The sequence below is a fragment of the Anopheles coustani genome, chromosome 2, assembly GCF_943734705.1.
Source record: "Anopheles coustani chromosome 2, idAnoCousDA_361_x.2, whole genome shotgun sequence".
NCBI classification, from domain to species: domain Eukaryota; kingdom Metazoa; phylum Arthropoda; class Insecta; order Diptera; family Culicidae; genus Anopheles; species Anopheles coustani.
The window spans coordinates 82131354-82158183 of record NC_071289.1 but is presented as its reverse complement, the minus strand read 5'-3'; the positions used below and the strand labels follow the sequence as shown (position 1 = coordinate 82158183).

General features: G+C 42.9%; 7 protein-coding genes across 9 annotated transcripts in view; 2 read left to right on the top strand and 5 right to left on the bottom strand.

The window, feature by feature from the left end:
- The window catches only part of LOC131263113 (sodium-dependent nutrient amino acid transporter 1), a 59577-nt gene extending 54747 nt beyond the window's left edge, over positions 1-4830 (bottom strand). The window contains exons 1-2 of one of the 3 annotated variants that reach the window (XM_058265269.1): positions 4739-4794; positions 4021-4129 (exon numbers count right to left, since the gene is read on the bottom strand). The gene's annotated coding sequence lies outside the window, so the exon portion shown is untranslated. Of the gene's footprint in view, positions 1-4020; positions 4130-4711 lie in introns of all 3 variants that reach the window. The other 2 variants (XM_058265267.1, XM_058265268.1) reach the window with 2 other exon arrangements.
- A 1460-nt stretch (positions 4831-6290) lies between these two features.
- On the bottom strand, positions 6291-7876 carry LOC131263820 (RAB6-interacting golgin). The gene is made up of 4 exons (XM_058266080.1): positions 7747-7876; positions 7268-7682; positions 7042-7182; positions 6291-6967 (listed from the first exon to the last, which is right to left on the bottom strand). The coding sequence occupies exons 1-4, from the start codon at positions 7820-7822 to the stop codon at positions 6700-6702; spliced, it is 900 nt and encodes a 299-aa protein (XP_058122063.1). The 5' UTR covers positions 7823-7876; the 3' UTR covers positions 6291-6699.
- Positions 7877-8658: 782 nt separating this feature from the next.
- LOC131265174 (uncharacterized) lies at positions 8659-12882 on the bottom strand. Its single transcript, XM_058267436.1, has 2 exons — positions 12693-12882; positions 8659-12608 (listed from the first exon to the last, which is right to left on the bottom strand). Exon 2 carries the CDS (start codon positions 12581-12583, stop codon positions 8903-8905), a length of 3681 nt encoding a protein of 1226 aa, XP_058123419.1. The 5' UTR covers positions 12584-12608; positions 12693-12882; the 3' UTR covers positions 8659-8902.
- Positions 12883-13333: 451 nt separating this feature from the next.
- On the top strand, positions 13334-15166 carry LOC131265173 (uncharacterized). Its single transcript, XM_058267435.1, has one exon. It carries the CDS (start codon positions 13334-13336, stop codon positions 15164-15166), a length of 1833 nt encoding a protein of 610 aa, XP_058123418.1.
- Positions 15167-15445: 279 nt separating this feature from the next.
- LOC131265172 (protein trapped in endoderm-1-like) lies at positions 15446-17342 on the bottom strand. Its single transcript, XM_058267434.1, has 4 exons — positions 17201-17342; positions 16689-17071; positions 15812-16302; positions 15446-15623 (listed from the first exon to the last, which is right to left on the bottom strand). The coding sequence occupies exons 1-4, from the start codon at positions 17340-17342 to the stop codon at positions 15446-15448; spliced, it is 1194 nt and encodes a 397-aa protein (XP_058123417.1).
- A 2371-nt stretch (positions 17343-19713) lies between these two features.
- On the bottom strand, positions 19714-20648 carry LOC131263806 (eukaryotic translation elongation factor 1 epsilon-1). Its single transcript, XM_058266065.1, has 4 exons — positions 20510-20648; positions 20231-20443; positions 20058-20153; positions 19714-19990 (listed from the first exon to the last, which is right to left on the bottom strand). The coding sequence occupies exons 1-4, from the start codon at positions 20588-20590 to the stop codon at positions 19838-19840; spliced, it is 543 nt and encodes a 180-aa protein (XP_058122048.1). The 5' UTR covers positions 20591-20648; the 3' UTR covers positions 19714-19837.
- A 2269-nt stretch (positions 20649-22917) lies between these two features.
- On the top strand, positions 22918-26830 carry LOC131262799 (cell death-inducing p53-target protein 1). Its single transcript, XM_058264875.1, has 3 exons — positions 22918-23220; positions 24478-24752; positions 25820-26830. Exons 2-3 carry the CDS (start codon positions 24478-24480, stop codon positions 25920-25922), a joined length of 378 nt encoding a protein of 125 aa, XP_058120858.1. The 5' UTR covers positions 22918-23220; the 3' UTR covers positions 25923-26830.

The following is a 26830-nucleotide window of genomic DNA, read 5'->3' as shown; positions in this document are numbered from 1 at the left end:
CAACATCCTAGTAGAATCGAAAACCAAATAATACTTAACCAAGAATTACAACTCCACTTAGTAAAAATACAAACCAATCGTCCGTTCGGGTTCCTCCAAAGATTGGACCGGATGATCCGATGGATAAACCTTCCCTTCAATGGGACGTTATCGAATAGCAGCCGTCGTGTAACAGTCGGGCTCCATGATCCAATTAAAACAATAAACTATACACCACATATGCGCTTCGGTGAATTTACAACCGGCTCCTTTTCCCAGCTGGCCAAAGGTTTCACTTCCGTTCCGGGCTACGAGGGGTTCAAATCCTCGTGTACATTTTACTTTTGTTTTCTGTACAAAGTTGGCCAAAGAAAATAGAACGTTTAATCTTCCTTCCTTCATCGTTTGTCGTAGCAAAAAGGGCGATGTTTTGTGAATATGTACCTTAAACAGTTGGAACAAAACTAAAAAGATGCAGACGAGAAACATAATACAGGACACGCTGGTGGGCGGGTTTTTTTGGGATGCTTCGAACAATTTCACTCGATTGTCGTACATGGCAATGTAAAATGATCGTTTCCTTGTACATCGCCAGGATCTCAATGAACCCACACTCCTTTCTTTTGCACCTTCTTGAAGATATTGCATTACATTGTGTGGGTTGCAAAACAATGCATGTGTTTTCGAACAACTTTCCTTTGTGAATAGATTTTTCAACGAACCTTTTAAACTCCTACTCGACAGGTTCACAGGCGTCGGATCAATGAATTTCGTGAATAATGAAGGCCGCGTGGAAATGAACCGAGGCGAAAAGGTTACCCCCGCTGTCGAATACTCAATATTGGACCGACTACAAATTGGATTGTCATCGATCCGTCCCGGAGCGGAGGCTTTGCATAAGTGAATTGTGTGATTTTGAATGGAAAAATGGAATCCAGTGACCCTGGTCCCCGTAAAATCTTCCCCCGTGGGGAAACGACCCCGCGTGCCGGAAGTGACGACACAGCGTGTTTGACCACATTCATCCATTTTGATTTCAATTCAGTCGGTGCTTTCCGGGCCGCAGCATTGCCACACCAGAATGCACCTCCCGGGACAAGGTGAGGGTGAGAGATGTTCACTCTACAATGCACATGGTGTGGGTGTATGTGTGGATAGTTTTTCTTATGCTCTGGCAGTTCGCTGGAAAAGAACCTGCTGAGCTCTCCCCCACAATCGCTGGTTATGATCGTCGTCCTGTTTGTCTTTCCCAGGGCAAACAGTTTCCCAATGTGTGTCATTCTTGGACCGCATTGGCTTGATAAATGCTCTCACCGGGAATGGGCAATTCGTTGGGACTTTGCCTATTTTCCATCGCTGCCCAAATGTGGCCGTTGTCAGCCAAGGTTGGGACTCCTGCACAAGACGATCTGACCCCAGAGAACGTCTGTGGTGGGTTGCGCCTGGTGAATAATTCATAATTACCGCATGGCGTTCACGCATCAGGAACCCGGACTGCTTCAAGCCGAGTGGGCCGACACCAAGTAAAAGGAAGTGATGCGTTCAGCAAACGAAACGGAGAAAAGGTAGAAGCCCTGTGACGAAACGGTGTGACCGTAGGATGTACACACACACACACACACACACACACACGTTCGTACGCCAACCAGAAGGTTGCAAGAAGCGTACAGACGTTGTTCTTTAGCCGAAAACTTTTAGACCTTGCAGGGCGCATCTTGTCTGAGTGTATGTTTATCCACCCTAAGGAAGGAAGCCTGCCTGCGCAAGATGACCAACAGAAACGGACGGACAAAGGCGGACAAAGAAGGTAACCGTCTACCGGCCGTGTCTACCAATATGGGCCCTCGATGCTTCCTTTTGCAACAACGACGATCACCTGCTGCCGGGACAGGTTCGCTTCCTGTTCGTTGACGTAGATTTTATCCGTGCGCTTCTTCTCTTACAAACATGTTACCACCAAATGGGTATTTCTTTGCGCTTTACCAATTTTATACCTGAATGTCAATTCATGCTCGAGACCTTGGTTGCGCAAAATATTATTGTATAAAATCAAACCTCAAGTAGACGATCAATACAAAAAACCCATCGGCGATTAAACACGTCGGAAGACAAACAATATCAATATTTAAAGAAACAAAAACACCAAGTCTTCCTCCAGTTGAGTTTGCAACTGGTTCGTCCTTGTTGTAAGGATAACCTATAAAAACTGTCTGAAAAGCGGCTCATGACGCAATCATGCCAAAATGTACCAGCGGCACAAAATTTACAATCTAATTTTCATCAAAGTAAAAAAAAACAGCTCACGTTCAACCGGAAAGGCAAGGGATAAGATAATCATTCGCCATGCTCCAAAACAGTAAAAGCCTTGCAGGTAGCTTCGCTTTCTTCTGAAAAAAAACATCTAATTCTTGAGCTAGTTTCACCGGGCACAAATGCTGCAGGCACCTAATCTTATTATTACGTCGATGAAAGGGTTCGTTCAGCGATGTTACTATCCCCAGGGAGGCATCAACAAAAAAAACGAAACCAGTTCAAGGATTAAGGATTCACAAGTTACCGGTGATTTAAAGAAAAAAAGACAACAAACCTCCCAACTATGTTCAGGTCAAGATTCACAACGAGCCCGAAGCAAGAACAAGAATATAATGGATAAATTAGCTCGGACGCATTTCCTGTTTTTCCCCTTTACTTCAGAGCAATCGTCACTCTTCTCGTTTTGTCCGAGGTCACTTCCAACAAGATGATTTAGGTACCAGCGATCCTTCCGGGGATATAATAATCGGGTGGTTATGCTGGTTAGGTGAGGAATTTTTAAATTCTGAGAAGGATGATGATAGTTGTTTGAGAAATTCATTTTAAAAAAATATGTGAGAAACGAAAGACAACGTCAAGGTTGTATCCTTCTTTTTGGGGTTTCCTGCTGTTGCCTTGTCTGGATTCGCAATTTTTGGTAGGACACAATGTGTCAATGCAGATTGATTGTTAAAAACAAAAAAAAAAAGCAATGGAAATGAAAACTGTATTGGGTATTGTTATCTGCTGTACTAAACATTATTTAAACGCTTACCTTTAAAATAAAAAGCCTGATTAGAAACCTTTCTTGTAGCTACACCGTGATTGTAGAATACTTGTTTGTTTCCATGGAGATTCAATTAGGCCGTTGGACAGCCGTACACTCCTGGATGCAATGATTAGTTGCACCTCAGTTCAATCGGAGTAAAACGTCGATGTACACACGAGCAATTCGCCACAGAGTTTGCAACCTGACGCGACAATCTTCACCGCTCGTACTTGCGCCGGGGATGCAGCGGAACAATTGACAATTGCACAAACAAATATCAGTGCGTCATTTGACCGAGCACTCGCTGGCGCCATAAAACGCACACTAGATCGTAAACATTTCGCCAACCACATCACTCCAATCGATCACCCTCCAGAGCCGCTTGTACATGTTCGCACGCCGTGTTGTGAGCAAAGATCAGTGCACACACAGGTTGGATAAGCACGCGCTGTACTGCCTCCGATCGTTGAAATTAAAAGCTCTCGTCCCGCAGCCAACCGCCAACCTGTCCCATTTTTTCACCCCTCGGGGCCACCAATATGGGGCAATCCTGTTCGCTCGCGGTCTCAGTGTGCCGTGGAGAATGAAGAAATCGTTTTCACATCACACATCAAATCGGCGGCTGGTTCGTTTATCGCCGTTTTGAAGTGGCCGATACCGAGCCACCGGACGGATGTTCCGATTCGATTGGTCACTTTGCTAACACTTGGAAAATCCGGGTGCCCTTCGGCGCGATTGATGATGGCGCCGAGAAGATCGTCACAACGCGCACACATGGAAAATGGGTAAAAATTGTCACACAAATATTTTTTTTCCCAGCCCCATAGATTGCTTGATTTGGCATTTTTTCTTTTGTTCCACCTGTCCAATTTGGATTCACAGGATACGATTACAGCAACATCATTTTACAACTCCATTTGAGCTGGAATAAAACACATTTTCACAACACCACGAAAAAATAAATCCTTCATCAACTGAACCTTGAACAGTTTCATAGACACGTTTTGTTATGTTCCTTTTTTCTTCTTATTTGTACAGGTGATTCTCGTTAGATAGAGACTTCATCCAAATGCTGCCGTTGCTAGCCGCCTTGAACGAGACGTTTCATGCCAAAGGGTAAAATGGGCATTTTATAGGACATCTTCAAGCAATTGCTCTTCGAATCATTAGGCGGATGATAGTAGTAGTCTCGAACTGAGGGATCCTGCGGTCGGCTAGGGCAAAAAAAAAACGAAAACCACGACCCGCGAGGAGCACAACACACACATCACGCAATTATCGTTAAAAATATGGTTCTGCCGGTCGGAGCTGGAGGGCCGGACGGCGAGGGACGGGAAGCCACCAACTGAACCGCACTCCATAGTTGGCCGTCGAGGCAAAATAAAACCTACCCCACTTGAGGCAGCTAGCCTCAGCCGGGGGGAATCGTTACGACACGATAAGCGCAACACACCGGGCACGTTTCGGTGTTTAGAGGCGGACGATATTCTCACGTTAGCCAAAATACAAAACAAAAACCCTGCACACTTTACTAGAACAATTCGCTTTGGCGAGGAAAAATTGTGAATGGTTCGCGAACGGAGGAAATAAAAAAAAACGCACAACATTTATCGCTGCTACAACCCCAAACTGAGACGCAAAATCCCACCAATCCAAAGATTCTTTACAGACCCTTCAAAGAAGACGTTTGATTCGTACTATTCTTCCTATTTTCTTTTGTGTTTTTTTCCACCGGGGGATCGTTTAAAACCACATTCTTCGCACCGGAAAAGCACACGCACAACCAACGTCGAACGCGGAGCAAATTCAACTGAAGCTTCGTGTGTGCTTTGAACACCTGTAAACCCGACCTGCTGTTATTCGGAGAATGAGAGAGAGAAAGAGAGAGAGTGAGTGATTTAAAGAGAGGATACCATTTTTCTTGCGGTTCGTGGAACGTTTAACCGACAAATGCGATATTTGAATTATTTCTTGAAAATGTCTGTACTATTTCATTATTTTTACCATTACTCCAGTTTGTTTTCAAAGTGCAATTTAGCAATTACGGATGAAATTGCGTAATTTATAAATATTTAAACTACGGACCACACATCAAATGAGTTATTGTCCCAGGTAAAGAGGAATACCCTTGGCAAAAATTGACACATTTGAAATAATTAAGCCATTTTTCTTTAAATGTCCCGAGTATACAAACGGTAATGTCCAGGCTAATCATCAAGAGCCGACTTTATGCAACCAACCGACCGCGTATGCATTCGCATCGCCGTTCTTCTTCGATGGAGTCGCCAGTTGCATCGGTAGTTGCAACTCTCGTTCTCGATCGAATGCGGTTTTAATGATGGCGGTGTCGCATGCCGCCGTCGGCAGTAATTTGTCGTTAGGTTATAGAAGAAAGAAAAAAACAGGTATTGCAAGTTATCCGGCTCCGATTGCAACCGGGAGCGACCTGCATGCATGCTGACCATGTGATTCAGGTGGCCGTGCGAGTGCCCTGCGGGCTTCGATAAGCTGTAGGACATAAAGACGGTCACGGAGCGAGCCGGTGACAGCACAATCCTGTAGAAAGATCTGCGCAAAGTAGCGCAACTCATTAGTTGCATTTTACCGATTCCACTAGCGCTTCCTAGCTGAAGCAGCTTTCAATCTCATCGGGAGCATTGCTGGACCACTTTCTGCGATGGTTCAATTTCGCTTTCGCGCACCTGGAAGGAAATTTTTCATTTCTCCTTTCGACCCTCGGATAACGTTTCCCGTTCGAATCGTTCGATTCGTAGGTGTACTCGTAAACATCGATAGGAATGTTTTCTCTATTCGCTTGGAGCCGTTAATGATACTTGAAAATGGCTCCATCCTATTCACTATCCGGAAGCAATCCGACAAATATTATTATTAAGCTCAAAATGTTTTAATTTTCCCATGGCTTTTGAAGCAGACTTCCCACATTATTATGCAAAAAGTTGGAGCTGTTCACATAGTTTCAAATACAAGATTATTTAAAGTGTAAATGAGAACCAGGATTTTTAGGTTCTGCTTCCCTTCGAATTCCATATCGAAATAATTTGTTTTTTAAACCTCCTCGGTCATGCGTCTCTGAAATATAATAATCAGTTCCTCTCCTCGATATATTTTTCAAACACCCATGTTCTTTCCGTCAGGAAGACTCTGTTTCCTGTTTCTTTTCTGTTGAGAAGAAAAAAAATTGTTTAATTTAAAAAATTTGTAAGAAAAATAGAATAACTTTATTGTCTGTTCGGGGCGGCGATGGAACCAAACCCTTAAAAATGTTTCAAAATCGTAATCATGCTACTCTACAATATTTTAATACGTGTGCAGGTGAGTACTGGGGCAGTTGTAACATTGAGATTGCTTTAGAATGTTGTTTTTTCCTTAATTTAAATATTAATTGTGATTAAAGTGGGACCATTAAAATACACTGAATGTAGAATATCAATGATAAAGGCAAGATTTTTCCCACGACATAGTTATTGCCTTGTCCTACCTTAGCCAACAGAGGAAGTACCGTCATAAGATTAAGGGACCTTGTTCCGTAGAGATTGCTTTTGCATTTGGTTACTTTTTTTTGCTGTAATGCCACCTATTGCGTCCGGTGTATCACAACGTTAAATAAAAACATGCTCATTTATCGCCTGCATTTGCCACTAGTTCCTAGTCGGTGTGTCAGGTTCAACCGGTATGGAAGACGTGTCGGGTGCGTATGAGCTGTTTCCGTTGAGTGTATCGTCGGACTCCCCGGTAACAGAGATGCCTACCCTTTCCATCAGTTCCGACAAGCGTTGGGCTTTCCGTTCCTCGTTGTGGGAAATGATTGCACACAAATGTTCGGTGAGTAACTCCTTCTTTTCTAGAGCCTGGTGGAGCTCCACTTTCGCCTTGAGAAACATGTTTTCAATGTTAAGGTAGTTTTTCCTAGTATACAACAAAAATACATTTAGTCGTTGGATTTAAAAGAACAGTACATGCGAATGGTTGTGCACACTTACTCGACGTTGGAAAAATGCAAGCTGGCAGCATCGATCTGCTTGCGTAGAATCGCCACATCCGAGGCCAACTCTGAATCCAACTTGGTGAGCTCCGATTTTATTTCCTGTATTTTGCTTGCTTCTGCTGCAGTTTTCTGGGCACTAAGAAAATAGGTAAAAATAGAGCTTTGTGTTAATGAATCTAAAAACATGCTCAGACTTTCAGTAAAGTGGAATCAGTACGTACTGCTGTTCTATTGCTTTGTGAAGGATTTCCCGTTTCTGGCGGTTCTGCTCTTCCATTAGTCTGCGCTGGTGCTCAAAATCCTTAAGTGACATGCCTTTGAAAGGAGTAACAGCTTCAGCCAACATAGGCCTCAAACCAGCAACTCCTGGTGTACTTGTGGCAATGGTAGCAGTTGGTGCCGTGACCTGATTGCCCACCTGTTGACCGGGCAGTACCAGAATCGACTCATCCTCGGGAGCGTTCATCATTACGGGCAGTGGTTTGAAAGCGACGGCCTGCTGTATCGGGTGGTTCGGATAAATGCTTGAATCGACATAGCTGACAGCACCAGTGTCCAACGTCGCTGGCGGAGGGACAAATTTTACCGCACCTGGCGGCGCCTTGGGCAGTTTATGGGGCCGTGGGGGATCCTTCGCTGAAATCGAACTGCAAATTTCAAATCTTCGCACACACATACACTGTGGTCAGTGAATACCAACCGGAATCTTTGCCATTTGTCTGGCGAGAGATCTTGAAGATATCGTCGTCGGAGAACCCTACGAATTGTTTAGACATTCTAGAGAAAAGTTGCACGGGAGTAGCACGAAAATGCGATATGTTTGCCAGTCTACGGCGTCAGTTTGTTTACGTAGACGCGTCGAACAATATTTTGACAGTAGCATTTTGACATCATCAAGGTTTCTAAGGACTTTGGATGCAAACTTTAATAACCTTGAAGTTTTTAAAAAGCGGATTTGAACGTTATCACACTAACTCATGTTTTTTCAAGATAATAATGTATGCGCAACGCGCTCCAAGGCACAGCGGCTTTCATCTGCAAACCATCGTGCATCATTTCATAGAACTTATGCGTAATGTTTTGAAAACACATCGCTTCCGAAGCCAAATGAATATGTACAAAAATTTAAAGAAGAAATGCATAATGTGGATAAGTTATAGTAAAATAGCTTTTATTTAAGATTTTTTGACGAGCCACTGTTATATTCCTTTTATTTGTACTTGTTCTGTTGCCGTTTTTCACTTTTTGATCATATTTTGATTTGATTCTCACCCACCGATCATCATCAATTGCTTCTTTAGTATGAAGGTGTACTTAAATACGTCATTGGTGCAATATATATTTAAGCCTAGTTAACTTCTAAGACATTTCTTGGTTCTATCAGTTGCCGATAATAAAGCTATGTTATTTGTAATATATCGTTCACACAAATTCGCGCTATAATGTGAAGCAAAATGTCCTCCCTTAAGCCGAAAATATTATTTTTTCTTGCAATACCCTAAATCTTCACACATTGATTCCTTTTCCATTATTTAATTAAAACTATTTATCGAATTTAATTTTTTTGTACATTTTGTCAAAATACTTAATACAGCTGCAAACATGTCAGTGCATTTTACACCACCGGGGAATCTTGCCCTGCTTGTTTCCTTAATACTTTGATTTTATACGAAACAGTTTAACACAAATGTTAAAGCCAATGTTGATTATCCTTCCAATTGTGTAGTATCATAGCGGTTGCCACTAGCATGTGTATGGATAGTTTAGATAAATATAGCCTCCTTATCTTTATTGGATTTCCTATCATCAAAGTCTATAGATAGCAGACGTCTGATAACCATGGATAAAGATTACAACTATTCATCCAACCACTCGTTCAAGCGGTTTTTGATGGATTCATTTGTTAAAGCAATAATTTGCACCCTACCTTGCAGCTTTCTCACGGCTAGACTTTCCGGGTCGAGAAACTCACTCAGCATGGAGAGAATTTTTCCCAATAAATTAAGACGATCTGTTTCAATAAATTTCTTGCCAGCAGTTACTACCTCTATGTTTTCCACCAAAATTTTAAAGAAATCAAAACTCTTCAAATAACTCGAAATGGTACCGGCGTCAAGTTTGTCCTTGCAAAGTTGCGTTATTTTATCAATCATACGTTCCTTGTTCTCGGCATAACAGTGTTGGACGATAACTACTGCGTACTGCTCGAGCCTGGCCTCTATATGGTCTTTAAATTTTTCGATACAATTTTTGGTACAATAATTGACTACTTTATCGAACACCTCCGGAAAAGGTTTCCGAAGGGACACTTCAATAAAGTCCTCTTCATTGGGATCGGTTGGGAACAGCACATTTTCTATAATCTTTGGTCTGTCACTGCAGCTCTCTTCCAGGGCCTGCAGCAAAAGAATCATTTGATTTTCACCAAGGCGCTTTAGGTTGATCTCATTGTCGATGGACTCGTCGTAGGTGGCACCCATTCCTTTTCCTTTTTTACCGTCGTTGGTTTGCTTTACTGATCCGAATCGGAAACACAGGTCCAACAGCATCGGTTCGGGGGAGACGGTTAAGAGAAGCTTCAGCGTATTAAATGTTGCGTTGTTTAAGGTAGTCCTAACAAATGCGGGAAGGTTTCTGGGATTGCTTTGTAGATACTTTAATATAACGTCTCTTCTGGTTTCGGTTTGATTATAGCATGTTCCATTGCTTAAAAAGAAATCTATAAACTTGTCCGCGATATTAACCCGATTAACGCAGAAATATCGTTCCAAAAACCGTAAGAAAGTAACTTTGTTGCTTTCACCAATTTCTTCCACCATAAAGTAACGGACCAGGAAATACTCCATGACGGTAATATGAATAAATTCGTATTGATCATCCTGGTTCATTATCAAGTCGTAATATACTAGGTCCTTAAACAGATTAACCTTCCTGCATCGATTATACTGATTGTAATATGCCAATTCCATGTGCCTTGTATAGAAATTCTCTTTCAAAACTCTAACGGCCATTAGGTCCTTCAGCTTTCTTTCGTCAAAATAGCCTTCGAATGTATTTGCGAACTGACTCTGAACAAACGCATCGTAGATGGCGCCGATTTCGTAGTTGTTGTGCAATTTAAAATTTTCTTTGCCAATTCGCTCCTGATAGATACTTCCCATGATTCGGCAAAACTGTGGGACTTCGAGAAAGATTTTACATCCGGCGCGTTTAAGCACGGTATCAAAGTTTTCAATGAAATATTTTAAGTTGCTTCTTAACACTTCTGTCGCTGGTTCGGTCCTATCTTTTATCCATAGCTGCTCAAAGTATTGATCATAAGCGAATTTGCCCAGCGTATAACATTTGGCGTTTTTGAAAGCAGACTCCAGCTTGGATTTGGATTCCGTTCTCGTGGCTATTATAAGGGAGCAAGATGTTTGTTGCAAAGCACACTTCATAAACTTTACAACAAGTGTTTGAGAGTCCTCCACGATTTCATCGAAACCATCGACCAGCAGAAGCACGGTGCTTTGCTCAAGGCACCGTAGAACGATTTCATCCGTCAACGAACTCCTTGGCTCGATGTGGAGCAGCTTCGACAGACATTGGTACGCGTTTACATTTCCAGATAGTTTTACATTTGCGATAGTTTTAGCCCTGAAGAACAAGGTAATTGTATCCGGTGGCGCAGTTTTTGCAATTCGCAAAAGTTCTATGGTTTTTCCCTGGCCTGCTGTATCACTTATAATAGAAATCGCTTGAGACTGGTCCGACGTTAACGCACTTTGCGCCACGACTCGATTTTTCTCGATCAGCTCCCGTTCTATGTAATGTTTTTCATTGTAGTCGTAAACGTCGGACTTTACTTCCAACTTGCTCAGGTCGTATAGTTCAGCGAGGGTTTCTATTTTATCGTTTATCGTATTCTTGCTCCAACACTCAGAAAATTTGATTTCTTTTTCGTCAATGATAAATGTTTTGTCTCCAAACTGGTCGAAATGTACTTTTTCTATATCGTTCATACTAATTTGATCTTCAAAGAAGCTGCCCTTGGCGTATTTCGAATCGGGTGATAAGATGCAAATCAGTCGTAATTGCTTGGGTAGTTTTGGAGGATTTTTTAAATCGACCGCAATAATAGTCTGCATCTCACCGTGAATAACAGTTTGCAGAGCATCATTAATTCTTTTTTCATCCTTTTCCTGAACAACAATCCATGTGGTTGGCATTTTTCGAACCTCCCTGAGAACTCGCGAAACGGTCCAATCGATGTGAGTTTTTGCTATGATGGTCAATTGATGCTCTGGGAACAATTGTTGTTCTGTGATGGGATTAAATAATGATCCAATTATATCTTGGAGTTCCTTACATTCGCTAAACTCTATGCTTGTTAATGGTGCCACGTTGAGCTCGGTAGTTATTTTAACTGTTTGAATTATTGAATCGATTAAAGATTCACGTACGAAACCCAAATGAACGTCTCCTTTGGGGATTAAATATTTTTCAAAAATCTGTTCATTGAAATTTCCATTGTACAGATTGTTCAAACATGTAACCATTTTTTCACCTTTTGGTACATTGACGTAGTATATGAAATGTTCAAAAAACCAATTCAACTCCTGTTCGGTTAAGCCTTTGTACTCGAACGTACTCTCCGTGTTATCTATGTCAGCATCGAAGTTTACCCCGAAGATATCATCGAAGGTCTTTCCTTCCAGTTTGCTCCAGTCAGCTTTTTTACCCCCTGTCTGATAAGCCAAATCGTAGCAATCGCGAAGTATTGTAGCATATTCTGAAAGACTGGTGTCGCGGTACAGAAACGCTTTGCGTAGTTTCAATTTCGGTTTGTCCTCTTCGTATTCAGGAGGTACCTGCTCTACTACTTCCTTAACAAGCATTTGAGCAAGGGATTCACATTTACATTGCTGAATTTCAGTGAGTTTTCCACTTGACTCCGCACAGTCCTTTAATTTTGAAGCAATTTCAAAGATGAACAGCTTTTTCCAATCTTTAATCCAGTATTTCTCTATCTGCGATGTATCAGCAACATTTATAATTTTCAAATGGTCTTCACTGTCCTGAAACACATCCATGAGTTGCTTCGTGGTGCTGTGGATATCCAGCGATGTCCAGTAGATCATTTGCGTTGGTAGACCATCTTTAATGCACGTTTCTGACAATTTGTACGTTTTGTATGCCTCGATATATTTGGTGAAGCCATCTTTCGGGTGTAGTAAATCGAAAAGCGATATTTTTCTCTCCTTGCTTTGAAATTGTTTCGCTTGAATAAAGTATAATGCTTCCGGACTCGAGACACCATCTTTTTGTTTGATCTTCAGTATCACATCATCCAGGGCGCCATACGTTGCCATATCTCCTTCATATAGAGCAGAGTACTTATATTTGTCGTGGCAAAGGCCAATAATGAAATAGTAAAGATGATACTGGAAATCAACACCATCCTTGGAAGCCTTGTTGTTGTTATTGGTGTTTCTGTTGCTGTTCCTAGACTTGGAGTTGTTGTCAGGCTTACTATTCGACGAACGATTAGACATCGTGTCACACGGACTAAGAAGTTAGCTAGAATTGTTAATTACACATCATGTATCACTTCTATTTAAATCCTGCTTTACATCAAGTATGTAAATAACGCTTACTTCATACCTTTTGTTGGAATGCAAGATTAAAGGTGATCTCAGGTGATCAATTTGGATACAAAAAGAGGACCTACAAAACCTCCGATGGGCTGAAGATCGCTGTTTATTACTACACTTCTCAGAAACGATTGGCTTTCTTATGAAGCTTGTGGGTGGGTTAATTATAATCAATTGATTGTAATTAACAAATTACTGCGCCATACTTTTCACAACCACCGAAGCCAGAACGGATCAATATCAACCAAATGCCTTGAGTGTTTAATGGCGACTGACACATTAAGGCGTGGGATTGCGGATATTGTTTTTATTTGCATCTCTTTCTATTTTCTATCGCTTACTCTGTTGTTTGTTTATTATTTTGAACATTTCGCGTACGTCAAAATGCAAACGCGAAAAGAAAAAAGAGAAATTCCTGCGTTTGTTTTTAAACATTCAGTTAAAAGGGAATTTTTCATCAAATAAATTTTTGAAAATGTAAGAACGTTTTAGTAAATCGTATAATTATTATTATACTTTTTATAGTTTATCACATCGGTCACTATACTGTTAATAAACAAGAAACTGAAAAGTATAAGCATAGCAATCCGTTTTAAAAAGTGATCCGTTCATTTTGTCACCTCCATTGTAGCGGAAGTTACTGAATATCGAATGAAACGTAAAGTTAAACCGACCGGCCATCGTTGTTCCCTTCCCGGGGCACTACGTGCGGATGGCTCCGAAACACACCTTCCGCCGATACTCCCAGGTACCTCACTTTCCACTCGCTTTTTTCGGTATCTTCGAACGCTGTTGCTCGTGTCACCAACGCACCCGGAAACATGCACCTACTACCGCAGCCGTACGAAGATTTCGGCCGAGAACGAACGGCTCGTGTGTGATTTGCCCCCGTTTATCGTACATCCTTTTAGCCGCTTCCGGCAATGCTGGGAGGCTGTGATCTACTGTGTTCTGACGCTGCATCTACTTCTGCTGGCTTTTACTTTCGCCTTCGCACCTCATCTTGCTCCTGGAATACTCGGAGGACTGCAGTTAATCGATGTAGGATTCTGCATGGTATTGGGGATAGAATTTGTGCTGAAGCTGGTTACGGGATACGTTGCTGAGGACGGCGTGGTGGTGCTAGATCCCGGTCAGATCGTTCGCTACCGTTTACGCTGGTGGAACGTGGCAAATCGACTTCTGCTCATCGTACCGTACGTCGTTCTGCTGGATGAACTGGTTCGTGCTTTTTACCAGGATGCTGCACTGGTGTATCTGGCGTTAGTGGTCTACCTGTATCTGCTGTGCATCTGGCGCTTTAGGACGGTTGGGTGGTACTTCCGAAGCATCGCACAAGGCATGTTTGGTACATCTGGAAGGCAGCTGAGCTTCATCGAACCCATTCTGGATTCGCTGTACGTGCTTCACTGGACCACTTGCCTTGTGTACATAGTTCCTTTGCTGACCGTGTCTCTGCTTGGTGGGAGTCTTTCTGGGGCCAACTTCCTCGTAGACATCCTGTGGACGCACGATCATCAGCGCGATACCATCCACTATCCCATCACGCATCGAGCTAGAATGCAGGCAGATGATTTCAAGCACTTTTTACAGGAACACCCTGACGGTATACAGGCGCAGTTCTTCGCTATGAAACTGGAAGATCTTGAACGTAATGTGACGGTGCCCTACCGATACCTGCGCGCCCTGATGATCACACTGAAGATCAGCCTCCAGGGCGGCCACTCGCTGTCCGTGGGTAACCATTTTCTGCACGAATGGATGCAATCGCTGCTACTGCTTGGAGGCTGGATCTGGTCCACTTACGTGCTATTGCTGTTGATTCGTTCACTCCAAACGGCCGATGCCAGCGATACCGGTTATGATGAAACGCTTAACGAAATCGACGCTTTCTGCCATACACAACGACACTCCGTTGTAACCAACCGCAAGATGGCTCGCCACGTTGGATGTCGTTTTCGAACCCGATTTTTCGACGAGCGGCCTATCCTGACACATGCCACGGACAACGTGCGTCGACGTTTGCTAACGGAAATCGGCGTGTTTCGGGCGTTTCTGACAAGGGCCGACGTGTTCCGCGACTTCCCACCATTCCTTCTTGAAGATATCGCCGGTCGACTGCGTTTTGAGCTGATGCTCGAGGAGGACATCATCGTAAAGGCTGGCTGTGGTGCTGGCTCGATGTACTTTCTGGCCAGTGGAACAACTGCCGTTTACGCGCCGGATGGAACCGAGTTGGGTCACCTGATCGATGGAGCCAACTTTGGGGCGATCGGACTGTTTCGAGCTGGGGCTCTAAGAGCTGTGACCGTGGTGGCACTGGAGGTGTGCGAACTTTACAAACTAGACCGGTCGGAGTTCCTGCAAGTGATGAAACCGCATACGTATCTCTTAGCACAACTAACGAAGCAAATGGAACGTCGCATTACTGAAGCCACTGAGCTGACGCTCGAGGATCGTCTCTTTGATACGTTCTTTTACTAGAGCTGCAGCTGATGTTAAAACTGTTTTTCAAATAAATAAAAATAATTTTACTTTTTTCCTATATATTTTTAAAGTTACACAATAAAATTAACTATTACTATGATTTTAATAATGTTTTTGGAATCATCATAACTCTTCTTCTCTTTTTCCTTTTCCATTGCAATCCGTGCGCTTAAATAAGTGGAGAGAAAGTGTCGAAGGAATGGTTAACATGAGATTTATTTATTTGGTTCAGATTTTTTTTAAATTTAAATTTACACTATATCTAGCAGGTGGTTTTCAGACATCAGAATTAGTTTGTGTACCGCTTCCCGTCATATCTCCGTTGGAGGTACGAAATTTGGTCGCTTTTGGCAATCCTGGGGACATTGTCGATGCATGGGTTTGCCTAGGCAACACACGATGCGGCTTTGTATTTTTACAATCCTGGCAACGTAGAACGGCCCAATACGCGTTGCTGTGAAGGACATTAAAAAAAATTAAAAGGAGCATCTTTAACAAAAAATTGAGTGAAATGATTTTTTTTAAACATTTTAAAGGATGTTTGAAAATTATAGTTAAAATGAAGGTTGGACGACTCTACGCTTTTATAGTTTTAAAAAATATTTTATTCGAAATAAAGTATAAATAGTTTGTTATACTAACCGATAGTGACGGCTACCCAGCGCATAAATGAATGGGTTAAGTACGGCCGAGTGCCACGTGAGAATGGACGCCAGGACGTGCAGATCGCCGGCCTCGCCAACGCTGTCGGCATCCTCCAGCAACACGTTGGCTATCGTAAGCGGTAGAAAAGTGAGCATAAAGCATCCGAATATTGCGGCCGTCGTCCGTGTTAGGTGCCGCTCGTCGTCGTCGTTGCTGGCGGCCATGCTTGCGTTGGGTGAAGCCGGCGTCTGAACTGGCCGTTTGGCGGCATGCCGTTGCATGTTACGCCGTTGCCGTCGTACAGCGGCTATAATGGCCGTGTAGCACAACACGATGGCACAGAAAGGCAGGGCGAAGCCCACGATGAAGATAAACTTTTTCGGGCTGGCCGAGAACCGGCCGAAGGCTGTGACCGACGGTAGCACTGTGCAGGAGAAGGTTCGACGATCGAAGCCAAGACGGCCCCAGAATTCAAACAGTGGCATTGCCTTAGGAAAAATAAACATTCAAATGTATAAAACAAAACCATAAATTATGATAGCTTTTATCGTGAAACTGGATAATGAATTTTCATTTGATTTCATGAAGCTGCAGCTCTGTAACATTATGCAAGTTCATTGGGGAGGTTTTAATGTTTTATTTAAAGTAAAGAAAGCATTAGTTTGAAATAGTTTTAATAGAAGTAAAATCCTACGGTAATTCCACTTAATTTCCATTTCATTCACAGTATAAATACAGTTTTATTAGTATTATGTAGATGAATTTTTTGTCAAATGCCTTTACGAATACCCCCTGCTTTGCGACATATAGCAGTGAAAAGCATATTTCAATATATTTTTTTAATTAGAAATCGAATAGAACGGACACCACTCACCATCAATCCATAAGGAATGGCCCAACAGAAGGCTAGCTGCAATGGAACCACCCCGGGACGCCGGTAAACCGTACCGTACCAGCTCGGGTGCACTATCAGCACGTACCGGTTGACGGTCAGCGCCACCAGGCTCAGCACGGAGGTGGCCACCGTGCCGTACAGTGCCACCGGAAATAGCCGACACCAGACGCTATCGTACGCGCCGGAAGTGTCGAAAAAGGGCCACCGACGCCGGGCATAGCGTAGGGCCATCAGTGGCATCACGGCAACGCAGAACAGCAGGTCGGCCGTGGCCAGCGACAGCACGAACGCCGTCGTCGGTTGGCGACGCCGGTTGCGTACGGCCCGGTTGCGCCCGAGTGCCAACAGCGTCGTCACGTTCCCTGAAGTGGTTTGAAACGGAAATGCGTTGATTTCAAGTGCGGAAACGGTCACGGAGGGGGGTTGGGAGGGCTTAGGAGGGCTAATGCACTACAAGTACGCGGGATATAAATAGAGGCACACAAACAAACCGATTGTTCCGAGCACGGCGATGACGGTGGCGCTCGAGGCGGCCACGATCGATATTTCTTTGGAGCAGAATACACCATCCTTCAGCAGCTCGCCGTCGGACGTATCGCTGAGGTTTCCCAGCGCCCTGTTGCTGCCGGCCATCATAGCGGAATGGTGTGTTCACTTGGATAGTATCTTCCAGTGGTGCACTACTACTCAACGACGGCGATGGAAACCACATGTGACTTCAACACTCATGCTTTAGAACGGCACAATCGGCCCTATTGATGCATTGCGCACTGCAAACACTATTATAAATCTCAGAAAATGCTCTCCAGCAGTGGAAAAACGGTTTCTATACTAGATTTTCGCCGTTAAACACACACTCACAGTTTCAGATCTCACAAGATCGGCCTCAAGCACTTCGGATCCCACCGAGGAATAAAGTGTAACAATCACGCACGAATCAAACCCGCGGATGATTGACAAACGAATGTTAAATATTGATACCGAAATGCGGAAACCGTTGCTGTCGGTGGTGCGGTTTGTTGTGATAAAGCAGCGCCAGTCGGGCCACGGATCAGCATCATCGATTCGCTCGCGATCACGTTTCAACGCAAACTGCATCCAAGCGAATGAAAGTGAGAGTACTGGAGTTAAGAATTTAGGGCGCCACAAAACGCCGGGCCACCGCCGAAGGGAAAGAGACGCGGTCAAGATCGGGCGCGGGAAGCTTAAGCCACTTCGTATAGCGCATAAGAACCTCTCGCGCGGACGGGACGCGTGATTATGCATAGTGTATGCCTGGTGCCCCATGCCCATTGGGTGCACACACAAACACTCTCCTCCCCAACGGCTAAGATAAGTCATAAGTATGGCCGGAAAGAAAACTGTATACACCACGCGAAACCACCGAAATGGCGGCACGCGGGATGATCGCGCATATTGGAGAAATGCCGTGAAGAACAGATGCGTGTGCTCTGATAGCGCGAGTGGGGCCGCGAGCCGGGGGTGGAAGTGGTGGCAAGCTGAGCAAACGGATGAGGCAAAACCACGAACGAGCGCAAACACCCGGAATGCAGATGTTCGTTGAATTCGGTTGCTTGCTCTTTCTTCTTAGCTCGAGAGCCCGCGAAGAGTGGATCTTGGACGCGACATAGAGCGCGTTCTTTAATGGAACGTCGATGTGGGGAGAATGAATCGAAGTGATTCACCATTTGGCTTGTTTCACGATGCTCTTGAACATACGGCGGCGGCATGGCGGGACACGTTTACGATCTGTTACGCTCGGATGCAATGAAATTGTGGTATATGGCCATTATGGAGGCTTTACATGAGTCAAGCGTCTGGATAAGTTTCATTCATGGAAAATTACGTTTGTAAATTTGTTCTGAAGATAGAGAGTTAAGTATTTTTTCTATGCCTGCCTTTGCTACTGAATCAATTTTCTTAATTTCTTAATTGATGAAGGAATCAATTGTCAAGTATTTGACTAAAAACCGATATTTTAATTTTTGTTTTTCATAACTAGAAGGTTGGAATCCTATTGAAATAAAAACAATTGCAAACACTAGGATTCACCTACTTTTTGATTGTTTGTTATAAACCAACGATAGTAGATTAGTATAAGTAGTTGTTGATCATGTTATATGTCGTTGCTCATTAGGGCGGTTACTAGGCTAAGTACCTGGCACTGAGTATCCGAGCAAGACAAGCAAGAATGCTGAAGAAGCATTAATACGGCATGGCCGTTTGAAACTAAATAAAGGGATGTATGTAAGGGGAGAAGGTATTTGTAGATATTGGTTTTTACTTACTCAATTGGCGCGCTACAACCGCTGAACGGCCTTTGGCCTGAAGAAGCTGCATCCGAAAATGCACGGTCGCTCGCCAAAACTGGTCCAATTCCGTATCCTGGTTTTGCGGACTTCTTCTTTCTTAACGTAACGTCCGTCTTCGGTCATGTCTGCCCCATTAAGGACTTACACTAATTGAATCCTTTGAGTACGTGGGTAGGGTCGGTCTTGGTGGGGATCCCGCGCGGTCGAGGGTTTAGGTGCTCGTGGGTCGATTTTCTAAATAGCGTAACCGCTCGGCTGTCGCGGACCCGATCCTACGCCATTCTTCCATCCCAATTTAGGCCTACCACGACTTCAGTTCCTCTCAGGTCAGCCTAAAAGGACTTTCCTCTCTCTGGGCATCTTTCTCTCGGACAACAGGCTAAGGGATTCATCAGATTTGGACTAAGTCAATTTGCATGTAATTTGCATTTTTCCGTGTTTGGTGTAAGACCCCCCCAAAAAAATTATTCAATGTTTATGAAAAAATTTAATTTTTTTTTCTTTTAATGTCCATCAGTTGTAACGATGTTATACGTGTTTTAACTTCCACTCTATGATCGAATCGAAAAGTTACTACCGGTGTATAACGACACCCTTAATAGGACTTTGATCATTTTTTTAGATCAACTAAAAGGGGGTCGTTATACACGGAAATTGTTTTCTTGTTTCTGGAAAGAAAGGAAATTTGAATGCATATTTTACATAATTTATTGCAAATCAACTTGAGAGGCAGTTGGATGGGTATTTAAACTTCTACACAGCACAAAAATTCAAAGTCGATGCAGCGGCAGATGATAGATTAGATTCGTTTCGAGCTTAAGTATGAGTACCGGTGGCCCATTCCAACAGTTGTAAGGTGGAGAAGTTCAGAAGATGCTTTCCTTGGCGCACCTCTGCAAGATGTTGCAAATGGTGGAACCAACGGGAAACATTTAAGAAATTTTCTTTTTCTAATGGTTGCAGATTAGCCTAAAACGGGTAAAAAGAGGATTTTTAACCACTTGAATCCAGTTTACTAACAATTTGATTTACCTACCATGGTTTCGTGTATTGTGTGAAAAACTACGACATCGGCCACACTGAGAGAATCATTCACCAAATAGGACCTACTTTGTAAGTAGTAATTTAGTTCCTACGAAGTTATCAAGTAGAAAACACACAGTTCAGGGGTCAACCAGTTTCGTATTGTTAAGACTGCCAGTTACTTACCTCCAGCAAGCTTTTAGCAGCATGTTTATCCTTGTTGGATGGTGCCACGAACAGCACGGCATAATCCAACCATTGCAGTATTTGGCATTCAACCTCGAAGTCGGAGTGAAGCTGCTTTACAGCCGGTTTCTTTGTTTCCCTTACAAGAGATTGGATGATTGATGAAAATCCCGAAATGCTCGGTTCCTGTGCGGATTTGGTCCTGGTAAGGATCTAGAAGGGACCAATGCCAAAGGGTCAAAACGGTGTCATCTTTTCAAGTAGATAATCGTGCCTCACCTTTTCGGAATTGTATCCGACTTTTCCTAGCGGCACATCCAAGAAAGCAGCAATTCGGTTAGTATTATCCACACTACACATTTTCACGTTCCGTGCTAGACTTTTATTTAGCGGAAGATATCCACGACGGTGTTTTCACAACCCGAAATATGCAGAATCGGCAATATTTACACATGTTTTCACCTCATCTGTCAAATGTGCAAATGTCACAATATGCAACGAAAGTAAATGCCACAGGCGTTGCGTTCAAAAATGTTTTATGAAAGCTCCTCATTTATAAATTATTCTTCATCTTTTACTTTAGGTTTTGAATTGAAAAATTTATGGAAAAAATTAAATTTACGTAAATTTTTGAAAATCTTTGAAGGTATACTGTGGCACTGAAGCATTTGACAACTTCCCAGATACAGCTGTCAGTTGCTTCTAAACTAGTGATGGAGAAACTGAATCCCCACAGGGATTCGAATCTTTCGATTCAAATCTAATTGGGTAAAATCCCAAATGAAGCCCCCCCCCCAGCCAAAATCGCTGTCGTGGCTACACCATTTGTGAGCAGATGTACCTTAAAGGTATGCAATTGGTGAAACAAATGCCGTTGTGTGAACCGTTTGAATTGAAATCTCGTTAAATTAAAGATGATTATTATACTGGAAAGGATGTACAACATAAACTCCCTCATGCATAACTTGCATGAGTGTATGAAAATTCGGCTACGCCATCAACCTAGGGGTGCGGTATGAGGGGGGCCCACGGGCCCCCCTTATTTCACAAATTTATAACAAACTCCCTTTTTCGGTAGACCTAGCGCAGTCCGCTCGCTACGCTCGCTGCGGGCGCGCCGCCGTTTCATACTCATTTTTTCACTCCGACTCATTGGTTTATGATGTCCATCTTGCTCAGTTTAACCGATCAGTTCAAATCATTACAGCTTCTAACGGAACATCAACGGTTCAAATATTCAAACTGAATTGATGTGCCACCTATTGCATAACTTTCAGGCGCAAACGTGGAAAAAATGATGACGATGCGGCGCCGGGGGGGCTTCATTTGGGATTTTACCTCTAATTGTATTCAAACAACACGAACAATCTAGTCCTTTTTGGGAATATGAAGACTAAACCCCTGGTCACAGCTTTGCGCAACCGCATGCGGTTGCGTTTTTTTCCCATGGGAGAGATAGGAGCTGTCATGGGCTGTCACCGCAGACGCAAGACCTTGCGGTTTCTGTACTAAAAAATCAAACGAGTTTGATTCTTGCCGCAGACTCTTGCGTTTTTATATGTCAACAGTAAATTTTGTTCCTAGTAGACTTTAATGAGATTGTATGCTCATATATTCAAGTGTGTGGTATATTCAAACATTAAAGTATTATTTTTGGCAAAAAGCTGTGCTCGTTTGACAGATCAAAAACGCAACCGCATGCGGTTGCGCAAAGCTGTGACCACAGGTTAACTGATTTACCCGAGTTTATTTCAAGAAGAGTAGCATTTATTATGTTTCAAAAACAATTATGACAGTGTTATCATTCAAATTGAATCCATCGTGGGTCACTGAAACAATGAAGCAAGTCCTTTGTGATGTTTTTCCGCACTTTCCCGGTGGGGACTTTATCGCGGAACGAACATCCCAACGAGAAATTTTGGCGTTATTTTGGGGTAAAAAAATTCTCTTCAGAACTGCCCGCTCTTCTTTTCAGAAGTTAGAATAACCGGCCATCGAACCGAAGTTTGTAAAATTGCATTTTCCAACGGATGTTTTGTTACTAGTGGTGGGTAAATCGAATCAAATCCGATTCCCAAACCAAGAAACAGTCGCGACAGCGAGATCTCGACGTAACCATTGATTCAATGTCGGTCTGGAAATTGTTTATCCTAATCTGAATCCCCAGAATACGATTCAGAATCTGGTGAAAATGGTCTGGTCCTGATCTGAACCATCCATTCAGATCCGTGGGCTAAATGGGTTGTGAGTTGCTACTCAACGTAGAGCAACTTGGATAATGGACATTCTACTGTATTTCTTTGTAAAAAATAGGTTCCAGGAATTTTTCTAGAGCCTAACTTGCAAATCGTGCAAAAAACTCAATCTATCTCCATTGGACATTCTACCCAGCGTTCGATTTGAGTAAACTTAAATCAATTACATTGTCTCTAGATTGACTAGTTATGTGACTAATTCGACTCAAATCATTGTGAGTCGATTCAAAGAGTTTGGATCAAGTCAGAATCGAATCAAATCTTTAGAATCCGTCAAATGGGATTCGAATCTTTAGAATCCGTCAAATGGGACTCGAATCTTTAGAATCCCTCTAGGGATCGAATCTTCGAGTCTTTTGAGTCCCGATTCTGCCAACACTATTCTAAACAGTAAAAAAAAGCAGGAATGGTTAGCGAGGGGAATGTGGTGAGGAGTGGATCAAACGAAAAAAAAAGAAACGCGAAACAGCGCTAAAAATATAAGCAATGAAGTCATATGCAGCAACGTAGAAACACAAGAAACATTGAAGTGCGTGCCAGCTTCTCGTTCTCCTAGCCCTCGAGTGGTTAGTCAACGTCGTGTAGGGCAGTTAAATACAACAAAGTGCTTACGAGTTTTGGTTCAAGCAATTGCATTTCATCTTGCCTGCGGAGAGTGAAGCAAAACGATCGAAATCGTCTTCGTTCAGACCGAGCAGCTTGCATAGCTTCTTCTAGAACGAGTTTATTACAAAGGTAAACTACGCAGAATGCAGAAAGTTTACCCATCCGTGGCCGTGGTTTGGGAGTCAAAGTTTACCGAATGAATCTATTTTTGCTAATCATTTTCCATCGGGCGGTAAAGCTTCGGTTCAATGTTGGCCGCAGTGCATTGTGTAGATCCAGGCGGACATTCTGTTCCCTAATCAAATGCAGTATGACGACACGGTCATTGAGTTTGTCGAGGGCCAGCGGTGTTCCAGGAACAACGATTGCTGGTAAATTACGTCAACAAACGCGCTGGCAATTGGTGCCGCATTCGATCGGAAACTCTGTGTTACTCTGTGTGGGCCTCATCAAGCTCACCTGGGTTATTGATTAAAATAACAAACGGGTGGCAACAAATATGCAAACGCACACGTTAATTATCGTGGCGGAGCGAAGAAGCGCGATCGCGCTTGCAAACCATTTACAGAACGGCTGACGACGCCTCGACGTCGAAAAGACCTTCGAGCAGGCAATGGAAACGCGTTGCTGAAAAAAGAATTCTCCTGACCTTGTGTGTGTGCGAGTGGGGGAGCTGTGTTGTGAAATTTGGTTGATAATTTACACATCGCATCGACCAATATGTACGTCCAACGTATCGGGATCTTTCTGGACCGACTTTTGATGACTGGGATCGTTAACCATGGTTCGGTTTTTCGATTACCCTTATCGTACAGGCACGGATTGTCCGGCAGGAATCAATCCAACGTCGAGGAGCTAAACACATCTATTGAAAAGCATGTTCCTATTTTCATTGGCAGCATCACTTTCAACCTTCTCTACAAGGTCTCATACGAGACTTATAAATTTAGATTTAGATCAACGGTTTTCTCCGGCATTATTATTTCTCCGTTACATACTATGCATATGCTTCCATTTCTTGTCCCAAAATAATACTTATCAATGCAAAGAAAAATGAGGATAACAGGAGTAAAAACTAAATCCTATTTGCTGCGTTTGTCACGCGTTTGTCTCAGGTGCAGTTGCCCTGTGGGAGTAGAACGAACATGAACGCTACCCAGCAGAGCTAATGAAAATGTTTATAACCATCGCGTGTTCTGTCACGGACAAAAACAACACTAATTGGAGGGGAGGAATATCGTCATACGGTTATCGTTGAATTGTTCAAACCATCGCTATCACGGAGAAGTGAATTGCGGTTCGAAAATCTAGATGAAACCCAGCAACCCATGATAAGATTCGTTCGTCACCATTTAATCAAACCTGTTGTTTCGGTTTTCCCCACAGATGAGCAAAGACGGCCCACCACCGTACGGGTTTGTCCCGCCACAGTCCGCTCCGCCGAGCTACGCGCAAGCCGTAGGTGGCGTCCCACCGTCTGCCCCCTTTACGCCACAGCAGCCCATTCTGACCGGTGCACAGATTGTGACCACCGTGGTCCCCATAGGGCCCCAGTCGACCCACATGATATGTCCGAGCTGCCATGCAGAAATTAACACTCAGACGACGACATCGCCGGGCATGATAGCTTACGTTTCCGGATTTCTGATCGCTTTGTTCGGGTAAGAACGGTTTGCTGAAATTTATTTATGCTTACACTCTATTTCTTTGTAGAAATGCTATCGGTGGTATCATTGCTACAGTCAATTTTCATCAACATTAATTCTCGTGTGAAAGAAAGTCGATAGCATTTTGAATGCGGTCCTCATTTCCAACAGTTTTAACCAACGGATATCATTCGGGATCCTCGTTTCTCCGCTGTTGTTTATCTTAAACTCCTGGTTGGTTGGATATGGAATATATCCTGACTGAAATGGCTTTCTTTTTTTAAATTTTGATTTTTTTTATGCTATACAAAGCCACATGTTAGATCACACGTGCGCGATAGAGTCATTTTGTTGGGAAGACTTTTGAATTCTTTTTCAATCTTAGACTCATCGTTTTTTTATCCGTTTAATCAACTTTAGATTCTTCTTCTTGGCGTGCTTCTCTTCGTCTTCGGTCGTATCTACCTATTTTAATTTCTATTTAAATTTAATTTAAAATTTAGTAACATACATAGTATCTCGCCTTATGGCGTGCATAAATCTTATAACTAGACTTACAAATTAGACGCGAATCTATATTGGGCTTTTTAGACTTGTTCCCGTTGTGGATAGTCAGTCCTCTCGTACATGGGAGGGTCTGGTCATGATTGGTATTCTGACTCACGCCGTTGAGGGGTAGCTCGTATGCTGATTTTCTAATCTACGTAACCGCTTGATTGTTGCAGAGCCCAAATCAGTTTTAGATAAGGATTGAAAAAAAAACATATTTGGATTTTTATGTGTAGTTTAGTTGCATTGCGAGACGGTAATCAGTAAATAAGAATTCGTACCGCGTGCTTAAGAGCCCGTGCAGATTCTCAACGCGGTCGGCCAATGTTTCGCTTTTTTCAAAGTATTGTTTTTGTACGGAATTGTGAAAGAACACATCTGGAAAACTGTCGTTATCTCGCAATTACCTATTTTATGGAAAATTATGCACATGGTACCTTTTTGTAGAAGCACACAATCAGTAGGAACTGTACGAAGCTTATCAAAAAAATACACACTTATAATAAATTTTTTTTCTTAACGTTTAATTTTAGATGCTGGCTAGGATGCTGCTTAATTCCGTGCTGTATCGACGAGTGTATGGACGTACACCATACATGTCCTCACTGTAAGGCGTACCTGGGACGACATCGATAATAAGCTGATCCGGTCGACACATCGAATCTCTTTGGAAGGAGGGTAGCCGTGGCATGGCACTACGGTGGCAGCTGCACGTCCGTCAGTGTACCGTCGGTGCACCAGCAAAACTCTGTGCCGTCTGTGTGTGCTTAATGATTCCAAATATTCAGAAACTGCTTCGAAACACGCCTGTCGGTCCGGTGTCCCCCCTCATGTGTTCTCGGTTTAACTACTATATACTACTACCACGAAACAAGTTCAATGCATCACATACGCAAAAACCCTACACGAGGTGTAACAATCTTCGGTAGCATGTTTCGAAATAAGCTGATGCATTCATTGAAACCACTAGCAGCTACTCACGGGCGCGCGTTACATGTGCCGTTTCAGGGGTTCGGTTCGATGCAAATCAAATCTCACAACTATTTGATGTGTGTTTGTGTGTAACGCAAGTTATAGGATGTCGATAGTTAATAACGAGTATCCTTTGTCCACTAAAATTTCTCGTATATCATTCGGTTATTTAATTCTCAAATGAATATTTACCTCTTTCTGTTGTATTTAATGTTTGTTCTACCATTTTTTATGTAATTCAATTTACAAAGCATGGCTAGGTGTTTCGACAAACTTAACGCAGTTTAATCCTTTCCGTAAACACCAGCGTCCTATGACATTGTGTTCTTACATAGTTCTACTAATACACGGCTATTAGATACGGAAATCAGGTGAAATTTAGGTAAAACGGTATGTGCCATGCAGTTGGCGAGCGAATTGGAAATCCCCCTCCCAGTTAGTTATGTTCAATTGTTTTGAAGGTAAACCAAAAACCGATCATTGACTACAATAAAATAGCTCCGAATTGAATCCATCACGAATCTTAATGTAACGCTAGGAAAAGGTTATCTAATAAACCAAAATGATATTAA

Bases quoted from the DNA above. Each gene is read 5' to 3' on its own strand.
- LOC131263820 (XM_058266080.1), bottom strand. From the start codon at position 7,822: ATGTCTAAACAATTCGTAGGGTTCTCCGACGACGATATCTTCAAGATC. The intron at 7,683-7,746 runs GTTGGTATTCAC...GTTCGATTTCAG, and splicing joins GACAAATGGCAAAGATTCCG to CGAAGGATCCCCCACGGCCC. The intron at 7,183-7,267 runs GTACGTACTGAT...CTATTTTCTTAG, and splicing joins CACAAAGCAATAGAACAGCA to TGCCCAGAAAACTGCAGCAG.
- LOC131265174 (XM_058267436.1), bottom strand. From the start codon at position 12,583: ATGTCTAATCGTTCGTCGAATAGTAAGCCTGACAACAACTCCAAGTCT.
- LOC131265173 (XM_058267435.1), top strand. From the start codon at position 13,334: ATGAAACGTAAAGTTAAACCGACCGGCCATCGTTGTTCCCTTCCCGGG.
- LOC131265172 (XM_058267434.1), bottom strand. From the start codon at position 17,342: ATGGCCGGCAGCAACAGGGCGCTGGGAAACCTCAGCGATACGTCCGAC. The intron at 16,303-16,688 runs GTGAGTGGTGTC...ATTTTTCCTAAG, and splicing joins CCATTCCTTATGGATTGATG to GCAATGCCACTGTTTGAATT. The intron at 15,624-15,811 runs GTTAGTATAACA...TGTCCTTCACAG, and splicing joins CTGGGTAGCCGTCACTATCG to CAACGCGTATTGGGCCGTTC.
- LOC131263806 (XM_058266065.1), bottom strand. From the start codon at position 20,590: ATGTGTAGTGTGGATAATACTAACCGAATTGCTGCTTTCTTGGATGTG. The intron at 20,154-20,230 runs GTAAGTAACTGG...ATAACTTCGTAG, and splicing joins CTGCTAAAAGCTTGCTGGAG to GAACTAAATTACTACTTACA. The intron at 19,991-20,057 runs GTAGGTAAATCA...TACCCGTTTTAG, and splicing joins ACACAATACACGAAACCATG to GCTAATCTGCAACCATTAGA.
- LOC131262799 (XM_058264875.1), top strand. From the start codon at position 24,478: ATGAGCAAAGACGGCCCACCACCGTACGGGTTTGTCCCGCCACAGTCC. The intron at 24,753-25,819 runs GTAAGAACGGTT...GTTTAATTTTAG, and splicing joins TTTCTGATCGCTTTGTTCGG to ATGCTGGCTAGGATGCTGCT.